The sequence below is a fragment of the Kogia breviceps genome, chromosome 2 (genome assembly GCF_026419965.1).
Source record: "Kogia breviceps isolate mKogBre1 chromosome 2, mKogBre1 haplotype 1, whole genome shotgun sequence".
Classification (NCBI taxonomy): domain Eukaryota; kingdom Metazoa; phylum Chordata; class Mammalia; order Artiodactyla; family Physeteridae; genus Kogia; species Kogia breviceps.
The window spans coordinates 11981142-12002581 of record NC_081311.1 but is presented as its reverse complement, the minus strand read 5'-3'; the positions used below and the strand labels follow the sequence as shown (position 1 = coordinate 12002581).

Here is a 21440-nt window from a genome sequence, read left to right as displayed (position 1 = left end):
AAATCCAGCTCCTTCTGTCGGATACCAGATCAGGTAGGAACCATTTGCAGAGAAAAACGTGCCTTCCTTCCGCCTTCCACCCCATTCCCCAGCACTGGGGTGGGTGGGGTTATGTGTGTTTGTGGAAGACGTGTGGATGTTCGGGGTGTTCAGGGGGCTCCTCAGGAGTCCTGGGTTGGGGACCCAGCACCATCCATTATTTGGTTCTGTGACCCTGGTCAAATCAATATCTCCAAATCTACCTTCTCATCTGTAAAATGATGACAGTAATTGTACCTATTTTGTTTTTGTTGTGGATCCAATGAGATAAAACATGTAAAAGCCCTAACAGTGCTGGCTCAGTCTGGGCCACTTGCAGGCAGCTGGCCTTTGCCCTCCCTTGCTTTGCCTCCCCCTCTGGGAACATGAAACCAGAACAGAGGCCCATGTGGCCTCTCGCCTCCCACTTTAGCTCAGCTCACTTGGCTCACTTTTCTGTAGCCTTCAAGACTTATCTCGTCCTCCAGGAAGACCTCCTTGATGCCCATAGCTGGGTTAGGTGCCCCCTCCTCACTGTTCCCCAGTGTTCTATGCCCCAGGAATGTATCTATTGTACCACAGTTTAGCACACCTGTATTATCCTGCTGGCTCTACCTGCAAGTATGTCACAGATCCAGCCCACCTGACCTGCTTCCCTCTCTGGACTGTCTAGCCTTAACAAAGGAGCCAGAGTGATCCTCTTAGAACAAGTTGATGTAACTCTTCTCAAGAACATTCCTGACATTTCCCATCTCAGAATAGAATCCAAAGTCCTTAGCTTGCCCATAAAGCACTCTGGGCTCCCCATTATCATGCTTCTCCTTCACAGCTCTGGTCACATAGCCCTTCAATTCTTCACCCACCCCAAGTCGACCCTTGCCTCAGGGCCTTTGCACCTGCCATGCCCTTTGCCTAGAACCTTATCTTCCTTACTCCCTCACCTACATGTTTTACCTTATTTGATCATCACAACCCTAAGATAGGTACAATTACAGTCCTCATTTTACAGATGAGAAAACAGACCTGGAGAGACTGACTCCCCGAAACCCTTTTAGAACACACCTGCAACACTCTGCTCTATAGTCCCTTGCTCCACTTTATTGTCCTTCCAAACATCCTATGTTTTTTTTTTTTTTTTTGGCCGTGCCACAAGACATGTGGGAACTTAGTTACCCCACCAGGGACTGAACCCAAGCCCTCTGCAGTGGAAGTGTGGAGTCTTAACCACTGGACCCCCAGGGAAGTCCCCCTATGTATTTTTTTTTTTTAAATTAATTAATTAATTAATTTATGGCTGTGTTGGGTCTTCGTTTCTGTGCGAGGGTTTTCTCTAGTTGTGGCGAGCGGGGGCAACTCTTCATCGCGGTGCGTGGGCCTCACCATTGTGGCCTCTCTTGTTGTGGAGCACAGGCTCCAGACACACAGGCTCAGTAATTGTGGCTCATGGGCCCAGTTGCTCCGTGGCATGTGGGATCTTCCCAGACCAGGGCTCGAACCCGTGTCCCCTGCACTGCCAGGCAGATTCTCAACCACTGTGCCACCAGGGAAGCCCCCCTATGTATTTTTATTATGTTTATTCCCTCTAGAATTTAAGTGCATAAAGGAAGGGGTGTGTCTTTTTTGTTCACTCTCTTGCCTCCAAAATAGTACGTAGTATATGGTAGGAACTCCAGGATTTATTAAAATTAACAAATGCTTCCATATTTCTTTTGCCCCCTAAACTGAGTTCCTTGGATGTGGAGCCAGCACCTTATTCATCTTTGTAGCCACTGAGTTAAATGTTCAATAAATGTTTGTTGATATAATCAGAGAAGGAAAACTAGAGTCCCACAGCATAAGATGAACCAATAAATTAATGGTGTTAAAAATACAAGTACTTTAAAATGTTTATTTTTTATTATATTTTTTTACATTGAACACTTCAGGAAAGAAAATAATTACAATGATTCAAATGCATGAATGATTCAAATTCAAAATGCAATCCCTGGATTCAATAATTATCCTTTATAATTATGCCCAATAAATATTAGAAATGTATGTAGGCACTAAGTCAGCTAACAAAATAAGTAAAATAACTATATAAAGTATAAATCTCAGGACTGGGGAACATGCATGATCAGTTAAGTCACTTGGCCACTGTAGGTGGGTTTTTTTTTTTGGTTTTTTTTTTTGTGGTACGCGGGCCTCTCACTGTTGGGGCCTCTCCCATTGCGGAGCACAGGCTCCGGACGCGCAGGCTCAGTGGCCATGGCTCACGGGCCTAGCCGCTCCGCGGCATGTGGGATCTTCCCAGACCGGGGCACGAACCCGTGTCCCCTGCATCGGCAGGCGGATTCTCAACCACTGCACCACCAGGGAAGCCCTGTAGGTGGTTTTTTAAAAAGCATGATTCACATCTGCTTCAATCACATACACATTCATTGCAAGTGTTTTTTTTTGTTTTTCTGTTTTTTTCTGGCCACACTGCATGGTATGTGGGATCTTAGTTCCCTGACCAGGGATCAAACCCACGCCCCCTGCATTGGAAGCAGAGTCTTAACCACTGGACCACCAGGGAAGTCCTGCAAGTGTTAAATTAGACCATTGATGCTAACAACTTAAAACTATGATCTTAAAAGAAAATTCAGTTTAATACAAAGAAACTCAAGAAGAAAATTTCAGGACCCTTGATCAGAAGCTTTTGATACCTGTCATACTACTCTAGTGTACACAAAGGTTCAAGTAAGGCTGATAAAGAAGAGTTGTTTCCTTTTCCCTTTGAAGACATGATCCAAGAAAGAGGGGAACTGCACATTCCGTAGCAGCTAGCCATCCATCCATACACTGCCAGTAAAGGACTCCTTACGTTAGTAACTAAGCACATTTTAAAAGCCTTGGCCAATGTTACAAAAACAAAACATTTAGAGTAATATTTATGAATACAAGCATAATTGTTTTTTTGCCTTCTATAAATAATAATCTTTGAAATGCTAAAAGTGAGTTCCAGCTGTGGTTCTTTTCTGGCGTGGGAAGCTGCAGGTGCACATGGGATGGTCTACTGATTTACCTTCTCAAAGTATTCTTTGGAAGCAGTCGGATGAGGCTTTATCTGAAAATACAAAAACATTTCACTGGGTAAGTGACTTTATGATCTCAAAAGTGAGTTGAAAGCCCCCAATTTTTAATCTAAAGTTCTTTAACTTTTTAAAGATTGGTCTGTTTCCTTTAAAATACCTGGATGAAACTTACATTAACAGCCTGCCTGGTGCCTGGTCCCACCCCCACCTGCACCAGCTTCACCCATTTGCACGCCATCTACACCCTTGCTCCAAGGGTGGGCTTCTTTCGTGGATATTCCAGGCCAGCAGCCCTTGAGGCAGTGAGGACCTGGGACCATCTGCTGGGGTCCCATTGCTTTTGGAAAAGAAACCTACTGTAGGAGAATCTGGTGTCCAGTTGGCTGGGCAGACTTCTCCATGGGTTTCTACAAACTGGAATGCCTTCACCAAGCGGAGGGTCTCTTCCACGCTTCGGCCCACTGGGAGATCATTGACGCTCAAATGCTTGATGACTCCGTTGGGGTCAATTATGAAGAGACCTCTGCATCAGAATTTATCATCATCAGTATCGCGACATTACCAGAGCTAGAAAGACTCTAACTTCTACCCCTTTTTGTCTTTAATTATCCTTGATAGAGCATTTATTAAACCGTATCATATGCTTAAAAATGGGGTTTTCCTTGCTATACAAACAGCTTATCATCTCTTATTGATGACAGATGCTTTAACAAAGACAGGACTGGACAAGGCCACCATGGAAAACAGGCAGTATGGTCACATTCACAAATGTGACCTGTATGTCGCAGAATCTGTAAGTCACTGAACTACAGAGAGCGAAGACTTCTTATTAGTGATGTAGTAAGCATTCTTTGGGCTGCTGCATCAAATCTCGGCAAGAAACCATAGGCAATTGGGAAGGGACAGAGATGTATTTTATCTGTATCCAGTAAGTACTTACGAAATGAGTGAATTCTTACGTAGAGGGGGGAAAAAATCCCCTGGGAAAATTTACTGGCCTTGAGGCTATGCAGAGCAGAAAACTAAAGGAAAAACCAAGCCCATCACTTGTATTTATTTTGGTTACCCTGAGGTACAGTTTGTACAGCAAAGACAGAATGAGTGCTTAGTACTATTCCATTATTAATAGTTTTCAAAATAATGAATTGGTTCCCTGGAACTCTTCAAATCATCGATTTAAATATATGTGATGTGTTTCAATCACTTATAGTTATTATTTTTATTGTCAGATTGTCCAAGCCCATCATTCTTTACCACTTGCCAGCAGTGTAATGCGGGGACCCACCCTGGGGTCTGTGCTCATCTTCCATATGAGCGCTGGTGTTACTATGACATATGCAGATGTCATAAAACTCCTAGGTTTTTAACATCCATCTTTAAAAGGGTGTGGCATTCCAAGTGTTAATCACTCAGGAAAAAGGCAAGTTAGAGAAAGCTCGGAAGATAAAAAGGTGGTTCTCCCTCCCTGGGTCTGGCCTTTGGGGGTCTAGGCTTTGAGGCTAAGGGGTCCTGGTGCATGGCCCTGCAGGGGGGAGCCAAGGTAGAGTCCACCGTTTAGATGCAGACGCAGAGCTAGGATGGATCAGGGCCCACAGACTCCAGAAAGAAAGCCTTATCTTACAAGTCAGACTCGACCAGTAGGGAGGTAACTGCAAAATTAGCACGACTCTACAGGGGAGGGGATCCTGGGAGGAAAATGCCAGCGCTCTTCTCCTTCCCATGCCACCTCTGTCAAAGCTAGGCTTTAGTTTATTAAAGGAAGACCGTAATCCCCTTGGAGTCAGAAAGGCGCAAGCTCCAAGGTGGCTCCCGGAGCTAAAATTTCAGGTGTAACCCAGGCAGGCCAGACGTCAGCTACAAGAGCAAGCAGGTGGGCGGGTTCAAGCCGGCCCCCAGCAAAAACTGTGAGGCGCATCAAAGTGGGGTTCTCGCTTCCTTCCTGGAGGTAAAGTTTTGCCCAATCCCTCCTTCATTCAGCAGCCATCAAGACGCCAGTTCTAAGGCTTAAGTTCTCATCCCTCCCAGCAAGGCTGACAGGCTGGGACAGGTACTAGAACCTGTGCCAAAAACTCTGTAGCTGCCTCACCTTATTTAATCCTCACAACCAACGTGGGAGGTACATTCTCATTTTAGTTACAGGAAAAATGGGACTCAAAGAGGTTAAATATCTTGCTCAAAGTCATACGGCTATTAAGTAGCTGAGTTTAAATAAATTCAAACTCCGGTCTGGTTCCAGTGCTTGTACAAGATCCTAACCATTCCAGAAAACTGACTCCTACCCTTGCTGGGAGCCCCCCCACCGCCCCCACACCCCATCTCCAAACAGTCTGATGGCTTCACCGCCAGGAGTGGCTCCCGGACAGTCAGGGAGAGTGGAGCAAGTGTGACCATCAGGACATGAGATCCTCCTTCAGAAAGAGGCCCAGGGTGACGCAGGGGGCACACGTCTCAGCCATTTCTGAAAGACTGCCGACCCTTGCAGGAGGCGTCCATCAGTGCTTATTAAAAGACAAATTAAGGATCTGGGGTTCTAAACATTTCCTACCAAGGTGTCTATAAATCCCCTATGAAGTAGGATGATGCTAAACAGGAAAACCAACTTTAAGTTCATAAGAAACGGATCTTACCGTAGTGCAAGGCCGGGACCTTCTAACAGCACACCGTAGTCTCGGGAAATCTGTTTAGTCAAATCTGACAAGAGTGCGATGTGCATGTGGCCCAAACCGCCATTCTAATAAAAATGCAAACAGGGCTGTTGGTTGTACTGTGGCTCCCGCAGCATCCTCAGCCAGGCAACGCGATGTCTGGCTGACGGTGGCAGCGGACAGCAGTAACTGAGCACCGACAATGCTCCGAGCGCTGCTCTAAGCTCCTTCTGTTGTCTCCCTCCCTCCTCCAAGCATCCTGGAGTAGCTACTATCATCACCACCACTGTACAGATGAGGAAACTGAGACACACAAGGGTTAAATAACTGGTTCCAGGTCACAGCTAGAAAGGGGCAGAGGCAGGATTTAAACCCAGCTGATACTACAGACCTTTCTTTTTCTAATTCTTACAGTATCCTTTTGGTTGAAGATTAATTTCTGAAGCATAAAAATGGAACAGTTTAAAAAAAAAAAGAAGAGTACTTTGAATAATTTGATAGATAGTCCAGCAGCATAGCTAGAAATTTTGATTCTCCCAAGCTAGTTTCTAGGCAAGAATACTGATCGTGGAGAGCAGTGAAATCAGAACACTTAATCACTGTCCCACACGGCTCGCAGGGTCCCGGGGATCTACAGGGTATAGGTGAAAGGGGAGGCAATGGACCCCAGCTGTTCCCCTGCCCTGCAGAGTCTGTTCTCTGTTACTGTTTGTACTCTGGAAAATACAAGTGCAGTGGGGAGTAAATACATGCAATGTTAAAGGAGATATGGGTAGAGTTTAACAGAATTTGCCAGTAGGTTAGGCCTGACAAATAGCCCATTTCAGACTAGTTATGCTTTAACAACTTCTACGTTGGTCTTTAATGGGATCATTTGAGTTTTTAAGATCACAAGTGCAGACACAGCGTGAATGATGTTTATACCTTCCTTGGTGTGTTTATCCAGGCCAGGTGGGTGAAGTGGGAATCCACTGACGCTGCAACGACTTCACAGTTCACATCGTGAAATTCATTGGCTTTGTCACTGAAAGCAATAATTTCTGTAGGACACACAAAGGTGCTAGGGAAAAAGGGTAGAAATTTTCATCAGAGAATTGAAAAACAAGGCTTTAAAATCTGAACAAAAGGTGTCTAAAAACTAGTTCAGAGACTTCCCTGGTGGCACAGTGGTTAAGAATCCGCCTGCCAATGCAGGGGACATGGGTTCGAGCCCTGGGCCGGGAAGATCCCACATGCCACAGAGCAACTAAGCCCATGTGCCTCAACTACTGAGCCTGTGCTCTAGAGCCCATGAGGCACAACTACTGAGTCTGCGTGCTGCAACTACTGAAGCCTGCGAGCCTAGAGCCCGTGCTCCACAACAAGAGAAGCCACCGCAGTGAGAAACCTGCTCGCCGCAACCAGAGAAAGCCCGTGCGCAGCAATGAGGATCCAACGCAGCCAAAAATAAAATAAATAAATAAATAATTTTTTTTTAAAAAAAAACAAAACTAGTTCACTTTGCTTAAAGGTGAGAAAGGCAAAATGGCTAACCATCCTCACTGGACTCCTGGTCACAATGATACTCCAGTGTAAAAAAAAAAAAAAAAAAAGATTTATCACCTTTCTATTTAAGAATCATATTAAAAAATGGGGGTGGGGAGGCATAGTCCAAGAATAAAGACAAAATTTTATCTAGATAAAGTAGCTTCATGAGAAAATTCATTTTATCCTTTTCTCATTTTCCCCCGAACCAGTGAAAACTTCCTCACAGACGGCTTACAGGAACCACTACTCCAGAGTACATACATAAAACAGAGCCACATTAAACCGCTGCCCCATTAAGAGGAATGCCACTTCACCCCCTATATTTATCACTTGTAAATTAGCTACAGATGCAAACTGTATCAACAAGGCCATCAGTGATAAAGGGTCAGCAGCAACCCTCCCCTTGACAAGAGTAACTAGAGCCAGGCAATGTCAGCGGGGAGGCAGGGATCTCTGCTTGCTCTCAGGACGACATTAAAGCATCACAGAAAATACACTTACAAATCCAAAGGATAGAAGAAGAGCACTAAATATTTCCCCTTAAAGTCATCAAGGCTTATTTCTTTGAACTCTCCATTGACAACAGCTGTACCCTTAAAATAGGGTGCATGCTGGGTGACGGCAGGGGCAGGGCATGAGGGACCTGAAAACCAAACATAACACACACATAGTTCATTTGTTAAGCCAAGCACTTAATCTGATTTTATTTAATCCTCTCACAGTAAGTAATAGTATAATTAAAAGTTCAGTTCAATTGTACATCTTAGGTAATTTTTTCTCTTTTCATAGTGCTAGACTGTACACAAATTCAAGACTGTGGAAACTAAAAAGACAGGAGACAGGAGGGATGGAATGAACATAGAATTAAGGACAATATGAGCCTGGAGGTGGATTCTAAGTATGGTTCGGATTTTGCCAAGAACAGGGCAGGTGTGGGGAACAGCCCGTGGCAGAGCTTGATATAGAGAGCAGGTGTGCATGGAGGGAAGACGTGTGGGAGACAAAGCAAGGCTGGTGAAGGCCATGCTGCAAGGACCCTTATATATCAGACCGATGAATCTGTTCTTAAAAGAAGAGATACAGGAATCACCGGAAGCTTTCGCGTAGGAGATGAATGATGATGCGTCAGCTGTTCTTAGGAAGATCAGTCTGCAGGCGAGAGTAAGAGAAGCAGGGAGGGGGGAGCCTAATGTTAGGAGGGGACTGCAGGCATCTAAGTGAGAGGTGTGGAGGGAAAGGGTACGGCAGAAGGAACAGAAAGAAAGGAAAGGATGTAAGAGCTGTGTCAGAATTGGAGAGGACATGCTTCTACCTGGGAAGGTGGGACAAAGGAGGCCAAGGGTCAAGATGTCTGGCTTCAGCAACAGGAGGAGCTGTTGGGAGGGGGGTTTGGGACAGGTGACAAGGAAAGTTTTAAACCTGTGGCATCAAATCGCTACCAGAAATTTCTTAAAGCTCCGAGGAAGTAAAATTGTAAAATTTTTTAGAACATTTCACCCACAAACAAAGGGTTTGCTAAAGTACATCCCCCCAAACTATTACATGTTAAATACACTCTTTTTAAATGGTGCGACAGATCTAAAGGAGGCATTTTCAAATATCTGAGGGTGTACTTGGCAAACCTCATATTCTAGAGAATGGAGTATAAATCTCAAGAAATGGCTGTGCGTCACTCAGATCATGAAGCAGTCCATTAGACTGGCCTAACGTGGCCAAGTGGAGCCAGTCCACAAGTTTGAATGCAAAAGCCTTTAGAGGAGCCGCACTGTCAGTCCCCAGTCAGCTCACACCCCTTCACACATGGCAGGCCCAGAGGTCTCTGAGTGTTCTCACCCCACTTCCAAGTTCCTCACCACAGGGGATTAAAACCTCTGGAACCAACACGAAAATGTGACACAAGGGCAGATTGCCTCAGTGATTCTCAACCCTTGGCTGCACATCAGAATCACTTGGTGAGCTTTAAAAAAACACTGATGTTCTGGTCTCACCCCAGAGACTGACTCATCTTGTTTGGGGTGGGACTGGGGCAGAGGTATGGTTGCAAAAGCTCCCCAGGTGAGTCTAATATACCGCCAGGGTTCAGAGACCCCGTTCAGAGACGACAGATGTTGCCATTTTCTGGTTCAAACCAAAGCATAACAACACTTACTGGTGCTAAAGGCGAATTTTGCTTGAGCAGAACCAGACCACAGTGCATCTGTCAAGCACGTTCTTTGAGAAGCAGCAGGCCTAAGGGCTGCAGAGGCAGAAATGCCCCAAGGAATGGCACTCACGTGTCGGATAAGCTAAAAGGAGAAACACTTTAAATTAGGAAGTATTCCCAGAATGGTGGCTGAATCCCTGCTGAGAGGGCATCAGGCCAGTAGTGGCCTCGGCTGTCCTTATTCCTGTGAACAAAAATACCAAACTCCAAACTCTAAGAGCATGGATTGAGTCTCCATGTTCTTAAAATTCCCTTCTGCTTCCTTATACTTCAAGATTGTAAAGGGGGTTGGGGAGGAGGAAAGGGAGATATGTTGGTCAAAGGGTACAAAGTTGCAGTTATGTAGGATAAGTCTTGAGATCTAATGTACAAGCTTATTGACTATACTTAATAAAACTGTGTTGAAGCTGGCAATATGTTAAGAGTAGATTTCAGGTGTACTCATCACACACAAAAAAGTAACTATGTGAAGAGATATGTCAATTGGTTTGACTGTAGTAATCATTTCATTACGTATCAAATCATGATGCACACCTCAAATATATAATTTTTATTAAAAAAATATATATATAAATTAGTGAATGGGGAAAAAAAAAAAAGGACTGCAAGGCAGAGGAGAATTATAAGAACATAAAGCCTCCATGCTTTTAAGAGCAACCGAGGATTCAGAAACCGGGAAACTTGGCCAGGCCCTGTGTATTAAGCCCTTTACTAGCAGATCTGCTGAGTATGTTCTACTATGGTCAAGGTTTTCCCTAGAAAAGACAAGGGCCTTCCAGCTCCACAGAGAAGCAAACAAGTAGAGTAAAGTTCAGCCTCTGGGAAAGTCTGGACGGGGCTCAAGGGAAACGTTTGCTCAATTTCAGGGTCCAGCATGACTCAGGAAGAAGAAAGAGCCTGCGCTGAACCCTACCACGAGAAAGGGAGGGCGGGTAGCAAGAGGGTACTAGGCTTTGCATGGAGAAAACGGGAGGGACCGCCCTGGGCGGGGAGGAGAAAAGCGCCTTTTGCACGTAAGCACTTTGGTTACTTTGGCATTCTGGTTTTCATCCAGCATTTAAGAGGCTGCTCACGGAAACATCATTCTTTCTTTGCTAAGGTGAGGAAAGTTAACTGAGGTTCGGAAAGGAGAAGTCACTTGTCCGAGGTCACAGAGTCGGTTACAGAACCGGGCCCAGGGGCCAGGTCGCCTGCATCGAGAGCCAGATGCTTAGGTGGAGAGGGGACCGGGGACCCACGACCTGGAGCGAAAGGGATTTGGGCAGGGGACCACAAGAGGGGTGGGGTGGGGGAAGGGCGGCTCTGCGCAGGCGCAGGGAGCCTTCCGTAGAGGAGGAGGCCTCTGGTCCGTTACCCTCCGATATCCTCCAAGCAGGGTGAAAAGCCCCAAGGCCGCAGGGGAGCCGGATCCCATCTGGGAAGCACGTTCTCGGAGCCACCACAGTGTAGCCGCGCCTGTGCCCCGCCGCCAGCCACTCACCGAAGTCCGGAGCAACCTTCCCGCCACGGCCGCCATCTTCAGGGTGCACGGTACCCACGGGGAAGACGGAGAAGCAGAGGAGGCGGGGTCTACAGGGAGGGCGGGGGCTAGGGGCGGGGTCTCGGTAGGCGGGGGCGGGGCCCGGCCGGAGCCGCGGCGGGGAAGAGCTGCATCCTCCTATCCTTCTGGGGAATCCTCCGCGTGTAAACGTCCCTGTGGTCGGGTCCCTTGACCCAGATTCAAACGGGGCTAATTCCTGTTAAAGCTTCTAAGTAGCTGCATGTTTGGGAAAGCGACACTTTATTTCTATTTGTCGCCCCAACCTAAAAAGGTCTAATCCAGGTGGGAAGATAGATATTTCCATATTTGCTACGTTTTGTGAGCCTGTGGATTATTGTTTCTGTAAAAGAATCCCTTTCCTATTTCAGCCAGAGGTGTAGCCTTGTGGCTTCTGGATGAAATAGAATTAATTATTAATGCAGGGACTTCCCTGGCTGTCCAGTGGTTAAGACTCTGAGCTCCCTATGCAAGGGGCGCAGGCTGTGATCCCTGGTCGGAGGACTAACATCTAGCGTGCTTCATGGCGTGGCCAAAAAAAAAAAAATTATTAATGCAATTTTAGTCCATTAATAAGATGAGTGGGTCAGACACATCAAGGTTTGTGTTGTCCTCAAAACCTTTAGGATGATGCATGGGCTTCCGTTTTGGCTTCTTTTGCCAAAATTGGGAGAATTAGGACATATCTAAAATTTGTTTTCTGTTGGTTAGTAAAGCCAAGTTCTCAGTGGTGAGCAGGGTACTTTGAAGCAAATTCATCAAACATGATAAAAATCATACAGCGTCCCTACAGTAAGTGTGACAAAATGTAGATTCTAAGTGGGTATTTTTCAAACACCAGGCCTGTTACCTGAAAAACCAGGTTCGCCTCTTGGTAGGTGTGGAGCCAAAAGACACAACCCAGGCAAAGATCCAGAGGAGGAAAGGATTTACTACTTGCAGCAAGTAAGGCGAACACCAGGGATCTTTCCCAAAGCAGTATCTCCTCAAACAGGAAAACTGGGGAAGTTTTAAGCTAAGGGTACATGCATATTCGTGAAGGGGCTTGGGTGGTAGAAAGAGTCCAAGCTTTTTAAAAAAAAATTTATTTATTAATTTATTTTAAAAAATATTTATTTTTGGTTGTGTTGGGTCTTCGTTGCTGCCCGCAGGCTTTTCTCTAGTTGAGGCGAGCAGGGGCTACTCTTCATTGCGGTGCACAGGCTTCTCATGGCAGTGGCTTCTCTTGTTGTGGAGCATGGGCTCTAAGCATGCGGGCTTCAGTAGTTGTGGCACACGGGCTCAGTAGTTGTGACACGGGCTCAGTAGTTGTGGCTCGCGGGCTCTAGAGCTCAGGCTCAGTAGTTGAGGCACATGGGCTTAGTTACTCCGCGGCATGTGGGATCTTCCCGGACCAAGGATCAAACCTGTGTCTCCTGCATTGGCAGGTGGATTCTTAACCACTGCACCACCAGGGAAGTCCCCAAGTCCAAGCTTTAGGTTCCAGTTGATCTCGTGGTTGAACACTTCAGGCCAATCTTAAACATTGAAACAGACCTGAAAGTCTTTACAGCTGATGTATTACCTTTGCTATAGTTTCTTCTCTTGCCTGATAAAGTAATTTGTTTCAGCATTCTTCTGTTCCCTTTAGATCATTAATTACTGAGACCTGTTCAAGGGCAAGTTCTGTGGCCAGGCTTAGATCACAAAATAGCTTAGGCCAAAAATGCCTTCTGTTAGGTCAAGAAAGCCATGCCTGGTTCTCTTTCTCCAGGGACCCCTCCACCTTATCTGCTTACAGGCCCAAGACAGCGGCCCAATTCCCAGATCTTTTGGCCATTGGAGAGGACGTTTCACTGCTTATCACTTCTTTTCTAAACAGAAAATTGAAGCGATTGCCTGTGGTTCAACAGCTTGCCTCAAGTCACACAGGGATTCATTGGCGAGGGGACAATTAGAACTGAGAACTCTTCATTGGATGCATTGGTCTGCTGATATCTGTCTAAAGCTTATCTCCCTTGTCCTAAAAGGAATGAAATAACCTAGAATCTCAGGCCCAGAGGCCCAGAAGGAATTTCATACTAGAGCCTTTCAAGCCAGTTCAGAATTGCAAAGTGAGTGGCCTTCAGCTAAATCTCAGGCTACAGCCAAGGACTTCCCCTGGGAGGATAAGCAGAGTCCTCCACTTGCTCATTCCAAGAAAAGATAATCTTAATTAGTATTGGTATTTGAGCACTGTTCTGCTAAGCCTTCCCTGACTACCTCCCCCATGGGTCTGGGTTAGAGAAACCTTGCAGGTACCTAGAAAGCTTTTCTCATTCTCATTTCTCACATTTTTCTCGTTCTCATTGCTCTTGCCACATCACATTGGAATTTTCTATAGTCTTCTCTAGATCTTAACCATACTGTGAACTTCATGAGCGTAGAGCTCATGTCTTACTCAGCTCTGTGGTCCCCAGGGCTAGGCTAGCACCTGGCTCATAGCAACTGCTCAGAAAAATTTGACGAATGAATAAGCAGTGGCTGACATGGTGGCCAAAACGTTCTTTCCACATTCATTCTGAAAAGACATCTCTTTATTCAGTTTTCTCTAGCTGTCACAACAAGGACACAGATTGTTCCCCTGAAGGAAAAAGACAAACTGAACTTGTCCTCATTACCAAAAGGGTAGAAAATAACTGAAATTCTTGCTTTTGAGTTTGGGAGAAGAATTTTTGGAACTAGCCGAGGGAAAGGCAAATGAAAAGATATATGCTACTTTTTGTGATGATTAAGAAAATACCTCCCTTGAACCACAAGTTAATATTCTGGTAACTAGGGCTACAATTAGAGATGGCAAACATTACTCTGGGTTTTGCTGAGTTCTTCCTCTTTCCACGGCAAAAAGCATTCTTTTTTTTTTTCCCCTTCTTTTCCCATTGACGAGGGCCCCTTGGTTCAGGGAAGATGCAGTGTCAACACTGAGCCATGTCTGCTAGCAAAGGCCTCTCTTGAGAACATTATCCCCCGGATTCCCACTGTATGGCCTCGTGTGCTCCACGGTGAGCTCCTCAAGGGCAGGCAGTGGAGTAGTGGGTGGAGTCGACTTGTCCTCAGTTCAAAACCCCATGGGGAATTCCCTGGCGGTCCAGTGGTTAGGACTCTGTGCTTTCATTGCCGAGGGTGTGGGTTCGATCCCTGGTCGGGGAACTAAGATCGTGCAAGCCACGTGGTGTAGCAAAAAAAAAAAAAAAACAAACCACGGACCCACAGATAGTTTCACCTTCCCAAGTCTGAGAGTCTCCATGCAGGAACACTCACCTTACAGGCTTCTTGTGAAGCTTCTTGTGAGGCTGGGTTGGGAGGGCCTGTGCGCTGTAGGCCCCTGGTCACTTCGTGTTCACTCACAGGGCAGCTCCCCTCCTGCCACCCCGACACACTTCGGCTTCTTTCTGAGCCTTTCCCCTCCTGTCTTTATTGCCTATTCCCTGCCTATTCCCTCGTCCCCCCGCTTTATTCAGTAGACGATATTTTTTAGAGCAGTTTCAGGTTCACAGCAAAATTTAGTGAAAGTACAGAAAACTTCCCTTTCACTCCCTGTCCCCACTCCTGCACAGCCTCTCCCATATCTACATCCCACACCAAGGTGGTTCATTTGTTACAAGCCATGAACCTACATTGATAATGTCATTGTCACCCTTAGTTTACATTAGGGTTCACTCTGGTGTTGTAAATCCTATGAGTCTGGACAAATGTGGCGGCATGTATCCACTACTATAGCATCATACAGAATAGTCCACTGCCCTAAAAATCCTCTGTGCCCGCCCCGGTCATCCCTCCCTCCCCATACCCGGCCACCTATCCCCTTTTTAGAGCTGTGTCTCCCGTCCAGCCTGCCAACATCTCCACTCAGATAGCTCTTACTCAGCCCAGACTTACCAAACACAAGACCAAACTCTTGCTTTCTCTCCTCAAACCTATGCCTCAGGGCGCCCTCCCACCATCCCAGCCGACCAGCACCCAAAGGATACACGGTCTTCTCTCCACCGCCACTGCCACCACCTCAGCCCAGGCCACCATCATTTCTCCCCTGGAATTTTCAAAGCTTCTTAGGGCCTCTGGGTGATCAAAAAGGCTTAGGTCACTTCCATGATGTGAGGTCTATTTTAAAAGGGAAAGAAAACCCAACACAAAGTCCACACAATTCTGCCCCATGTCTCTGTGTCCCTCAGGCCCTGCTACTTCTTTGGACTCCAGAGATTCCCAACTGCCCTTACCTGCATCTCTGTGTTGAGGCCTTTCAGAACTGGGGAAGGCCGGACCACCCATCCCTGTGGAAAGACAGAAATTTAGGAGAATTAACCCCTGCCTAGCAGCCCTCACAGTGGCCAGGTGGAGAGAGTTGGTGTAAAAATAGCCCAGCTCCCCTGCTCCTGGGTAGACAAGCTGAGGTGCGTTTCCCAGAGTTTCCACAGGGATTAAGCTGGTCTCCCATGGAGGTTTCTTAACACGCCTTTACTGGCTGCTTTCCTGCACTTCTGGCACCTCCCAGACAACTCCTTGCATTGAATCCTAGTCTCAAGGTCTAGGAGAACCCAAACTCGGACACGGCACTACAAAAACTGTAATACAGAACGCTATCCACACACTGATTACAGGATTTAGGTAGAAGTATTTATTCGTAATTCACTCCATGCTGGGATCCAGGTTGCCAGGTAGAGGATGAATGCCACCCTTCTCAGTCGTCAGCCTCTCTGTAGTGGCCCGTAGAACTCTATTTGGAGACGTTGCAAAAGCACAGGCACGAGGCCCACCCCCTTGCCCCTGGTCGGCCTGCTTCCCCTCCCCCTCCCGTGATGGGCCCTGCAGCTTCCTACCTAGTCTCTCTGCTTTCACCGCCTCCTTCCTACTCATCCTCAGCAGCAGCCGTGGTTCTTCTCCAAACCCCAACCAGGTCATTTCATCTCCTACATAAAACTCTTCAATGGCTTCCCGTTTCATGAGAGTAAAACCCCAGTTCATAGAGGGCGCTAGACAGTCTGTGCCCCTGCCTCCTCTCAGACCACTCATCTGGGGCCCATCCCACCCCATTCCTGCTCCAGCCATGCTGGTACACTCCTCCTTCCCCCAACACCCAGCCTGCACCTTGGCACCTGCTGTGCTCTTTGACTGGATTGCTCTCCGCTCATGCCTGGCTACCTCCTCCTCCTTATTTAGGTCATGGCTTAGCTGTGATCCTCACCAAGAGGACTTCCCTAATGACCGTGTCTGTTATCACCTGCTTGGCCCCTGTTTGTTTCCTTTGACTGGAAATTACAATTACTTTGTCTGTTTACTGGGTATTTGTTGGGTTCCCTCCTAAGAAGGTAAAAGCCCCAATAGGGCAAGGACCATACCCATCTTGCTCACTGTTACATGCCCATACCCTAGCACCGTGCCTGGCACATGGCAGGCTCCTGGCAAATTTAGATGAATCTGGTTGAAGATGTAGCTAAAAACTCACCATAGGGCTTCCCTGGTAGCGCAGTGGTTGAGAGTCCGCCTGCCGATGCAGGAGACACGGGTTCGTGCCCCGGTCCGGGAAGATCCCACATGCCAAGGAGCGGCTGGGCCCGTGAGCTATGGCCGCTGAGCCTGCGTGTCCGGAGCCTGTGCTCCGCAATGGGAGAGGCCACAACAGTGAGAGGCCCGCATACCGCAAAAAAAAAAAAAAAAAAAAAAAAAAAAAAACCTCACCATATGTAGCCACTTCTGATTACACATCCCCCCGCATCCCAGCTGACACCTCCTTTCCCCGAATGCCTTTGACAGCTATCATCAACATAATTCTCTTGGTGATCAATCCTCTGTGTTTTATCACAAACCTTTTACTGTTCCCTTGAACTGTTACTTGACTAATGTTTCCTTTCTTAATCATTTCTGGTGGCGCTCCTGGTTTGCAGCTTGAATAACTGGCTAATTCACTTTTTAAAAGCCCCTCAAGGGCTTCCCTGGTGGCGCAGTGGTTAAGAATCCGCCTGCCAATACAGGGGACAGGGGTTTGAGCCCTGGTCCGGGAAGATCCCACACGCCGCGGAGCAACTAAGCCCATGTGCCACAACTACCGAGCCCGCGTGCTGCAACTATTGAAGCCCGTGCTCCTAGAGCCCATGCTCCACAACTAGAGAAGCCACCACAATCAGAAGCCTGCGCACCGCAACAAAGAGTAGCCCCCGCTCGCCGCAACTAGAGAGAGCCCATGCACAGCTACGAAGACCCAACACAGCCAAAATAAATAAATAAATAAAATTAATAAAGAGAAAAAATTTTTGAAAAATTAAGATAAATAAATAAATAAAAGCCCCTCAATACTTGAGGGTATATTTTCTAATAATAAGGACATTCTCTTATACAATAACCATATTACAACAATAAAAATCAGGGGTGTTGGGCTTCCCTTGTGGAGCGGTGGTTGAGAATCTGCCTGTCGGTGCAGGGGACACGGGTTCTAGCCCTGGTTCGGGGAGATCCCACATGTTGCAGAGCATCTAGGCCCATGCGCCACGACTACTGAGCCTGCGCTCAAGAGCCCGCAAGCCACAACTACTGAGCCCACGTGCCACAACTACTGAAGCCCGCGTGCCTAGAGCCCATGCTCTGCAACGGAAGAGGCCACTGCAATGAGAAGCCTGCGCACCGCAATGAGGAGGATCCCCCGCTCGCCGCAACTAGAGAAGGCCGCGTGCAGCAACAAAGAACCAAAGCAGCCAAAAGTAAAAAAAAAAAAAAAAAAAAAAAAAATCAGGGGTGTTAACATTGACCCACTATTTTTTTTTTTTTTTTTTTTTGCTGTACGCGGGCCTTTCACTGCTGTGGCCTCTCCCGTTGTGGAGCACAGGCTCCGGACGCGCAGGCCCAGCGGCCATGGCCCACGGGCCCAGCCGCCCCGTGGCACATGGGACCCTCCCGGACCGGGGCACGAACCCGCGTCCCCCGCAGCAGCAGGCGGACTCCCAACCACTGCGCCACCAGGGAAGCCCTGACCCACTATTATTGAATCCACTGTCCATATTCAAATGTCATCAACTGTCCCAACAGTGTTCTTTACATCAAGAACTAGCCCCCCTCACCCCTCCATGATCCAATCCAGAATCACTCATCACATCACATTTAGTTGTCCTGTTTTTTTAGCCTCCTTTAGGCTGGAATAGTTCCTCAGTCTTTCTTGATCTTCCTTGACCTTCACTGTTTTAAGAGACACTGGCTAGCTCTTTTGTAGAATGTCCCTCAGTTCACTTGTTTGATATTTCCTCATCCTTCAAGTCAGGTTAAACATTTTTGACAGGAAGACCACTGAAGTGTTGATCCATAATTTACTTAACCAAACTGATATTGTTGGAGATTTGTGTTGTTTCAAAATTTTCTTCATATTATAACTAATATTGTGTCTTTATATATCATCGTAGCCAAATCTTTGCACACGTTCTTACTTATTTCTTTAGGGTATAGTTCTGGAAGTGGAACTGCTTTAAGGGTCGTGTGTGTGTTTATAATTTTTGTTACGTGTTGCCAAATTGCCTTCTAGAGGGGCTGTGCCAGTTTACACTACCTCCACAATGAGTGAAAGTGGCAGTTTCTAGGACGTTTTGCCAACACTGAATCCAAACAGTTTAAAGCATCCTTCCTGCAGCAGTCTGTACTTCTCACGTTGATCTATCTTCTACTCCAGTTTCTTGCATATGACTGGTTGGTGCAAAGCACCTAGAAGCTGTTTAAAGGTAGGACTTGTGTGCCTTACTCATCTTCGTGGTCTTGCTGATCCCATGGTGCCTAACTATGCTTCCTACTTAACAGTGGATCAATAAATGTGAAAGGAAGGAAGTAACAAATGATAATTTATTTATTTATTTTTTTTTTTCGGTACGCGGGCCACTCCCTGTTGCGGCCTCTCCCTTTGCGGAGCACAGGCTCCGGACGTGCAGGCTCAGCGGCCATGGCTCACGGGCCCAGCCGCTCCGCGGCACGTGGGATCTTCCCGGACCGGGGCACGAACCCGCGTCCCCCGCATCAGCAGGCGGACTCTCAACCACTGGGCCACCAGGAAAGCCCAGAAGCTGCTTTTAATTTCCCCAAGGGTTTGGGATGCTGGGGGCCAGAGGCGGAGAGGTTGAGTAGAAGTGGGACAAGAGGTTGTGTTGAAAATAAAGATGCTTTTGTTTTTGTCTCGTCTCTGGTCCTTCCCAAATGGGAAACTAGCATCTCAGAGAGGAGGGAGGATGAGAGGGGTAGTAGAGGGGGACAGTGGAGCAGCCCCTCCAGGTCAGCAGGGTAGTGAAGCTCCTAATCTGCCATTTCCTAGCCGGGGGTGCTTATCATGGCTCAAAGCCTCTTTCCTTCAGAGGAGTCACACTCCACCCCGACGCGAGACAGCCTGCCTGTTGCCCACCGCCCCTTGTAATTTTGCTCAGCTCGCCAATGTTCTGGTCCTGTATTTGTTACTTTCTTCCTCCTCTCCTCTGCGGCTTCCTCTGTCCATTCAACTATTCTCTGGACTCTAGGTCTCCTGCTCATATTCTCTCTTTCCTGCAAGATCAGTGCACATGGTAAAAATGCTGCAACTTTCCTATCATTCTAGAAGATCAAGCAGTAGAATGGAAACAACGCTGCACGTAGAACCAGGGACTGGTCTTGGAGTCCCAATCCTACAACTTTCTGGTTATGCATCCTTTATTTCTTCGGCCTTTTATATCTCTTTAATTTCCTTGTTTATAAAATTGGAATTATAATACCTACCTACTCGTTAGGTAGGTGAAAGCACTTTGTAAACTGTAATTTGCTGTTTAGCATATTAATATTATTAATCACTAGGTCTAATCCAAGTATTCCTCAACTATTACTTGAATTTAAAAATTATATTTTTATTGAGATAAAATTAACACAACATAAAATTAACCATTTAAAAGGGAATGGGTCAGTGACATTTAGTACATTCACAATGTTGGGGAACTACCGCCTTTAGTTCCAAAACATTTTCATCACCCCAAAATAGACCCCCAGACCCATTAAGCAGTTCCTCCCCCATTCACCCTATCCTAGCCCTTGATAACCAATCTGTGTTCCTGTGTCTATGAATTATGGATATTTCGTATAAATGGAATCACAAAACATTTGTCCTTTTATGTCTGGCTCCTTTCACTTAGCAAAATGTTTTCAAGGTTCATCTACTTTGCAACATGTATCAATATTTCATTCCTTTTTGTGGCTGAATAATATTCCATTGTATGGATACACCGCAATTTGCTTATCCATTAATCTGTTGATGGACATCTGAATTGTTTCCACCTTTTTTTTTTACTGCGAGGCATGCGAGATCTTAGTTCCCCAACGAGGGGTTGAACGCATGCCCCCTGCTGTGGAAGCACAGAGTCTTAACCACTGGACTTCCAGGGAAGTCCCCTGTTTCTACCTTTTGACTGTTGTGATAGTGCTGTTACAAACGTTTGTGTACAAGTTTTCAGTTCTTGGGGTATATACCTATGAGTGGAATTGCTGGATCATGTGTTAGTTCTGTTTAACTTTTTCAGGAACTCAGTTTTTTTTTTTAGGAAAGAAAAAAGGAACATTAAAAAAATCAGGAGTGGGGCTTCCCTGGTGGCGCAGTGGTTGAGAATCCACCCGCCAATGCAGGGGACACGGGTTCGATCCCTGGTCCAAGAAGCTCCCACACGCCGCGGAGCACCGGAGCCCGTGCGCCACAACTGCTGAGCCTGTGCTCTAGAGCCCGTGAACCGCAACTACTGAGCCCGCGTGCTGCAATTACTGAAGCCCGTGGGCCTAGAGCCCGTGCTCCACAATGAGAGAAGCTACCGCAATGAGAAGCCCGCGCACTGCAATGAAGAGTAGCCTCTGCTCGCCACAACTAGAGAAAAGCCCACGCGCAGCAACGAAGACCCAACACAGCCAAAAATAAATAAATAAAATAAAAAAAATAATAAAGTTAATCTATGTAATTATGTATGTACCAGTACTTTACTCCTTAAAAAAAAAACATCGGGAGTGATGGAACTGTTCTATATTTTGGCTGTGTTGGTGTTACACAAGTATATGCATTTGTCTAATTTCATAGAACTAAACACCAAAAAGAGTGAATTTTATTTTAATGTATGTGAATTTAAAAGGTAGATGACAAAAGGAAAAAAGATACTCATCAACTTAAAAAAAAATCATCTCCTTGTTATGGCAAAAGATTGGTAATAATAAAAAATGTTCATCAGTGAACAACTAGTTAAAGGAGTTACGGTCCAGCCATTTAATAGAATGAATATCCTGAGTCCTTAATAAAAACAAGCGCACCGTCCCCCCGCCGCCCCACGCCCCCAAAACACAGAGAGGCCAGATGCAGCCTGGACAGGAGGGAATTCTCTGGAATCCCAGTTGGATCCTGGAGCACATGAGGATTGTGGAGCTTGAGATACAAGTAATAGAAACGTTCTATGACCCAATAACCACTTCATAAG

The 21440-nt window shown here is 46.4% G+C and overlaps 1 protein-coding gene and 1 long non-coding RNA gene across 6 annotated transcripts; one reads left to right on the top strand and one right to left on the bottom strand.

Annotated features, from left to right (window-relative positions):
* Positions 1-1886: 1886 nt before the first annotated feature.
* Positions 1887-11031, bottom strand: PRDX3 (peroxiredoxin 3). Of its 2 annotated transcripts, XM_067024535.1 has the most exons (8): positions 10930-10996; positions 9396-9531; positions 8559-8619; positions 7748-7889; positions 6644-6779; positions 5702-5805; positions 3432-3597; positions 1887-3106 (listed from the first exon to the last, which is right to left on the bottom strand). In XM_067024535.1, the coding sequence occupies exons 2-8, from the start codon at positions 9441-9443 to the stop codon at positions 3053-3055; spliced, it is 711 nt and encodes a 236-aa protein (XP_066880636.1). In that variant the 5' UTR covers positions 9444-9531; positions 10930-10996; the 3' UTR covers positions 1887-3052. The 2 variants fall into 2 exon arrangements, with proteins under 2 accessions (XP_066880636.1, XP_058908468.1); XM_059052485.2 differs by lacking the exon at positions 8559-8619 and having other exon boundaries at positions 10930-11031.
* LOC136793497 (uncharacterized) lies at positions 10364-20925 on the top strand. Of its 4 annotated transcripts, none has more exons than XR_010838804.1 (3): positions 10364-10462; positions 10825-10979; positions 20529-20925. It is a non-coding gene; the product is annotated as an uncharacterized lncRNA (long non-coding RNA). The 4 variants fall into 4 exon arrangements; XR_010838806.1 differs by having other exon boundaries at positions 10367-10462; positions 10822-10979; XR_010838805.1 differs by lacking the exon at positions 10364-10462 and adding an exon at positions 10482-10548 and having other exon boundaries at positions 10822-10979.
* The last annotated feature ends 515 nt before the right edge of the window (positions 20926-21440 follow it).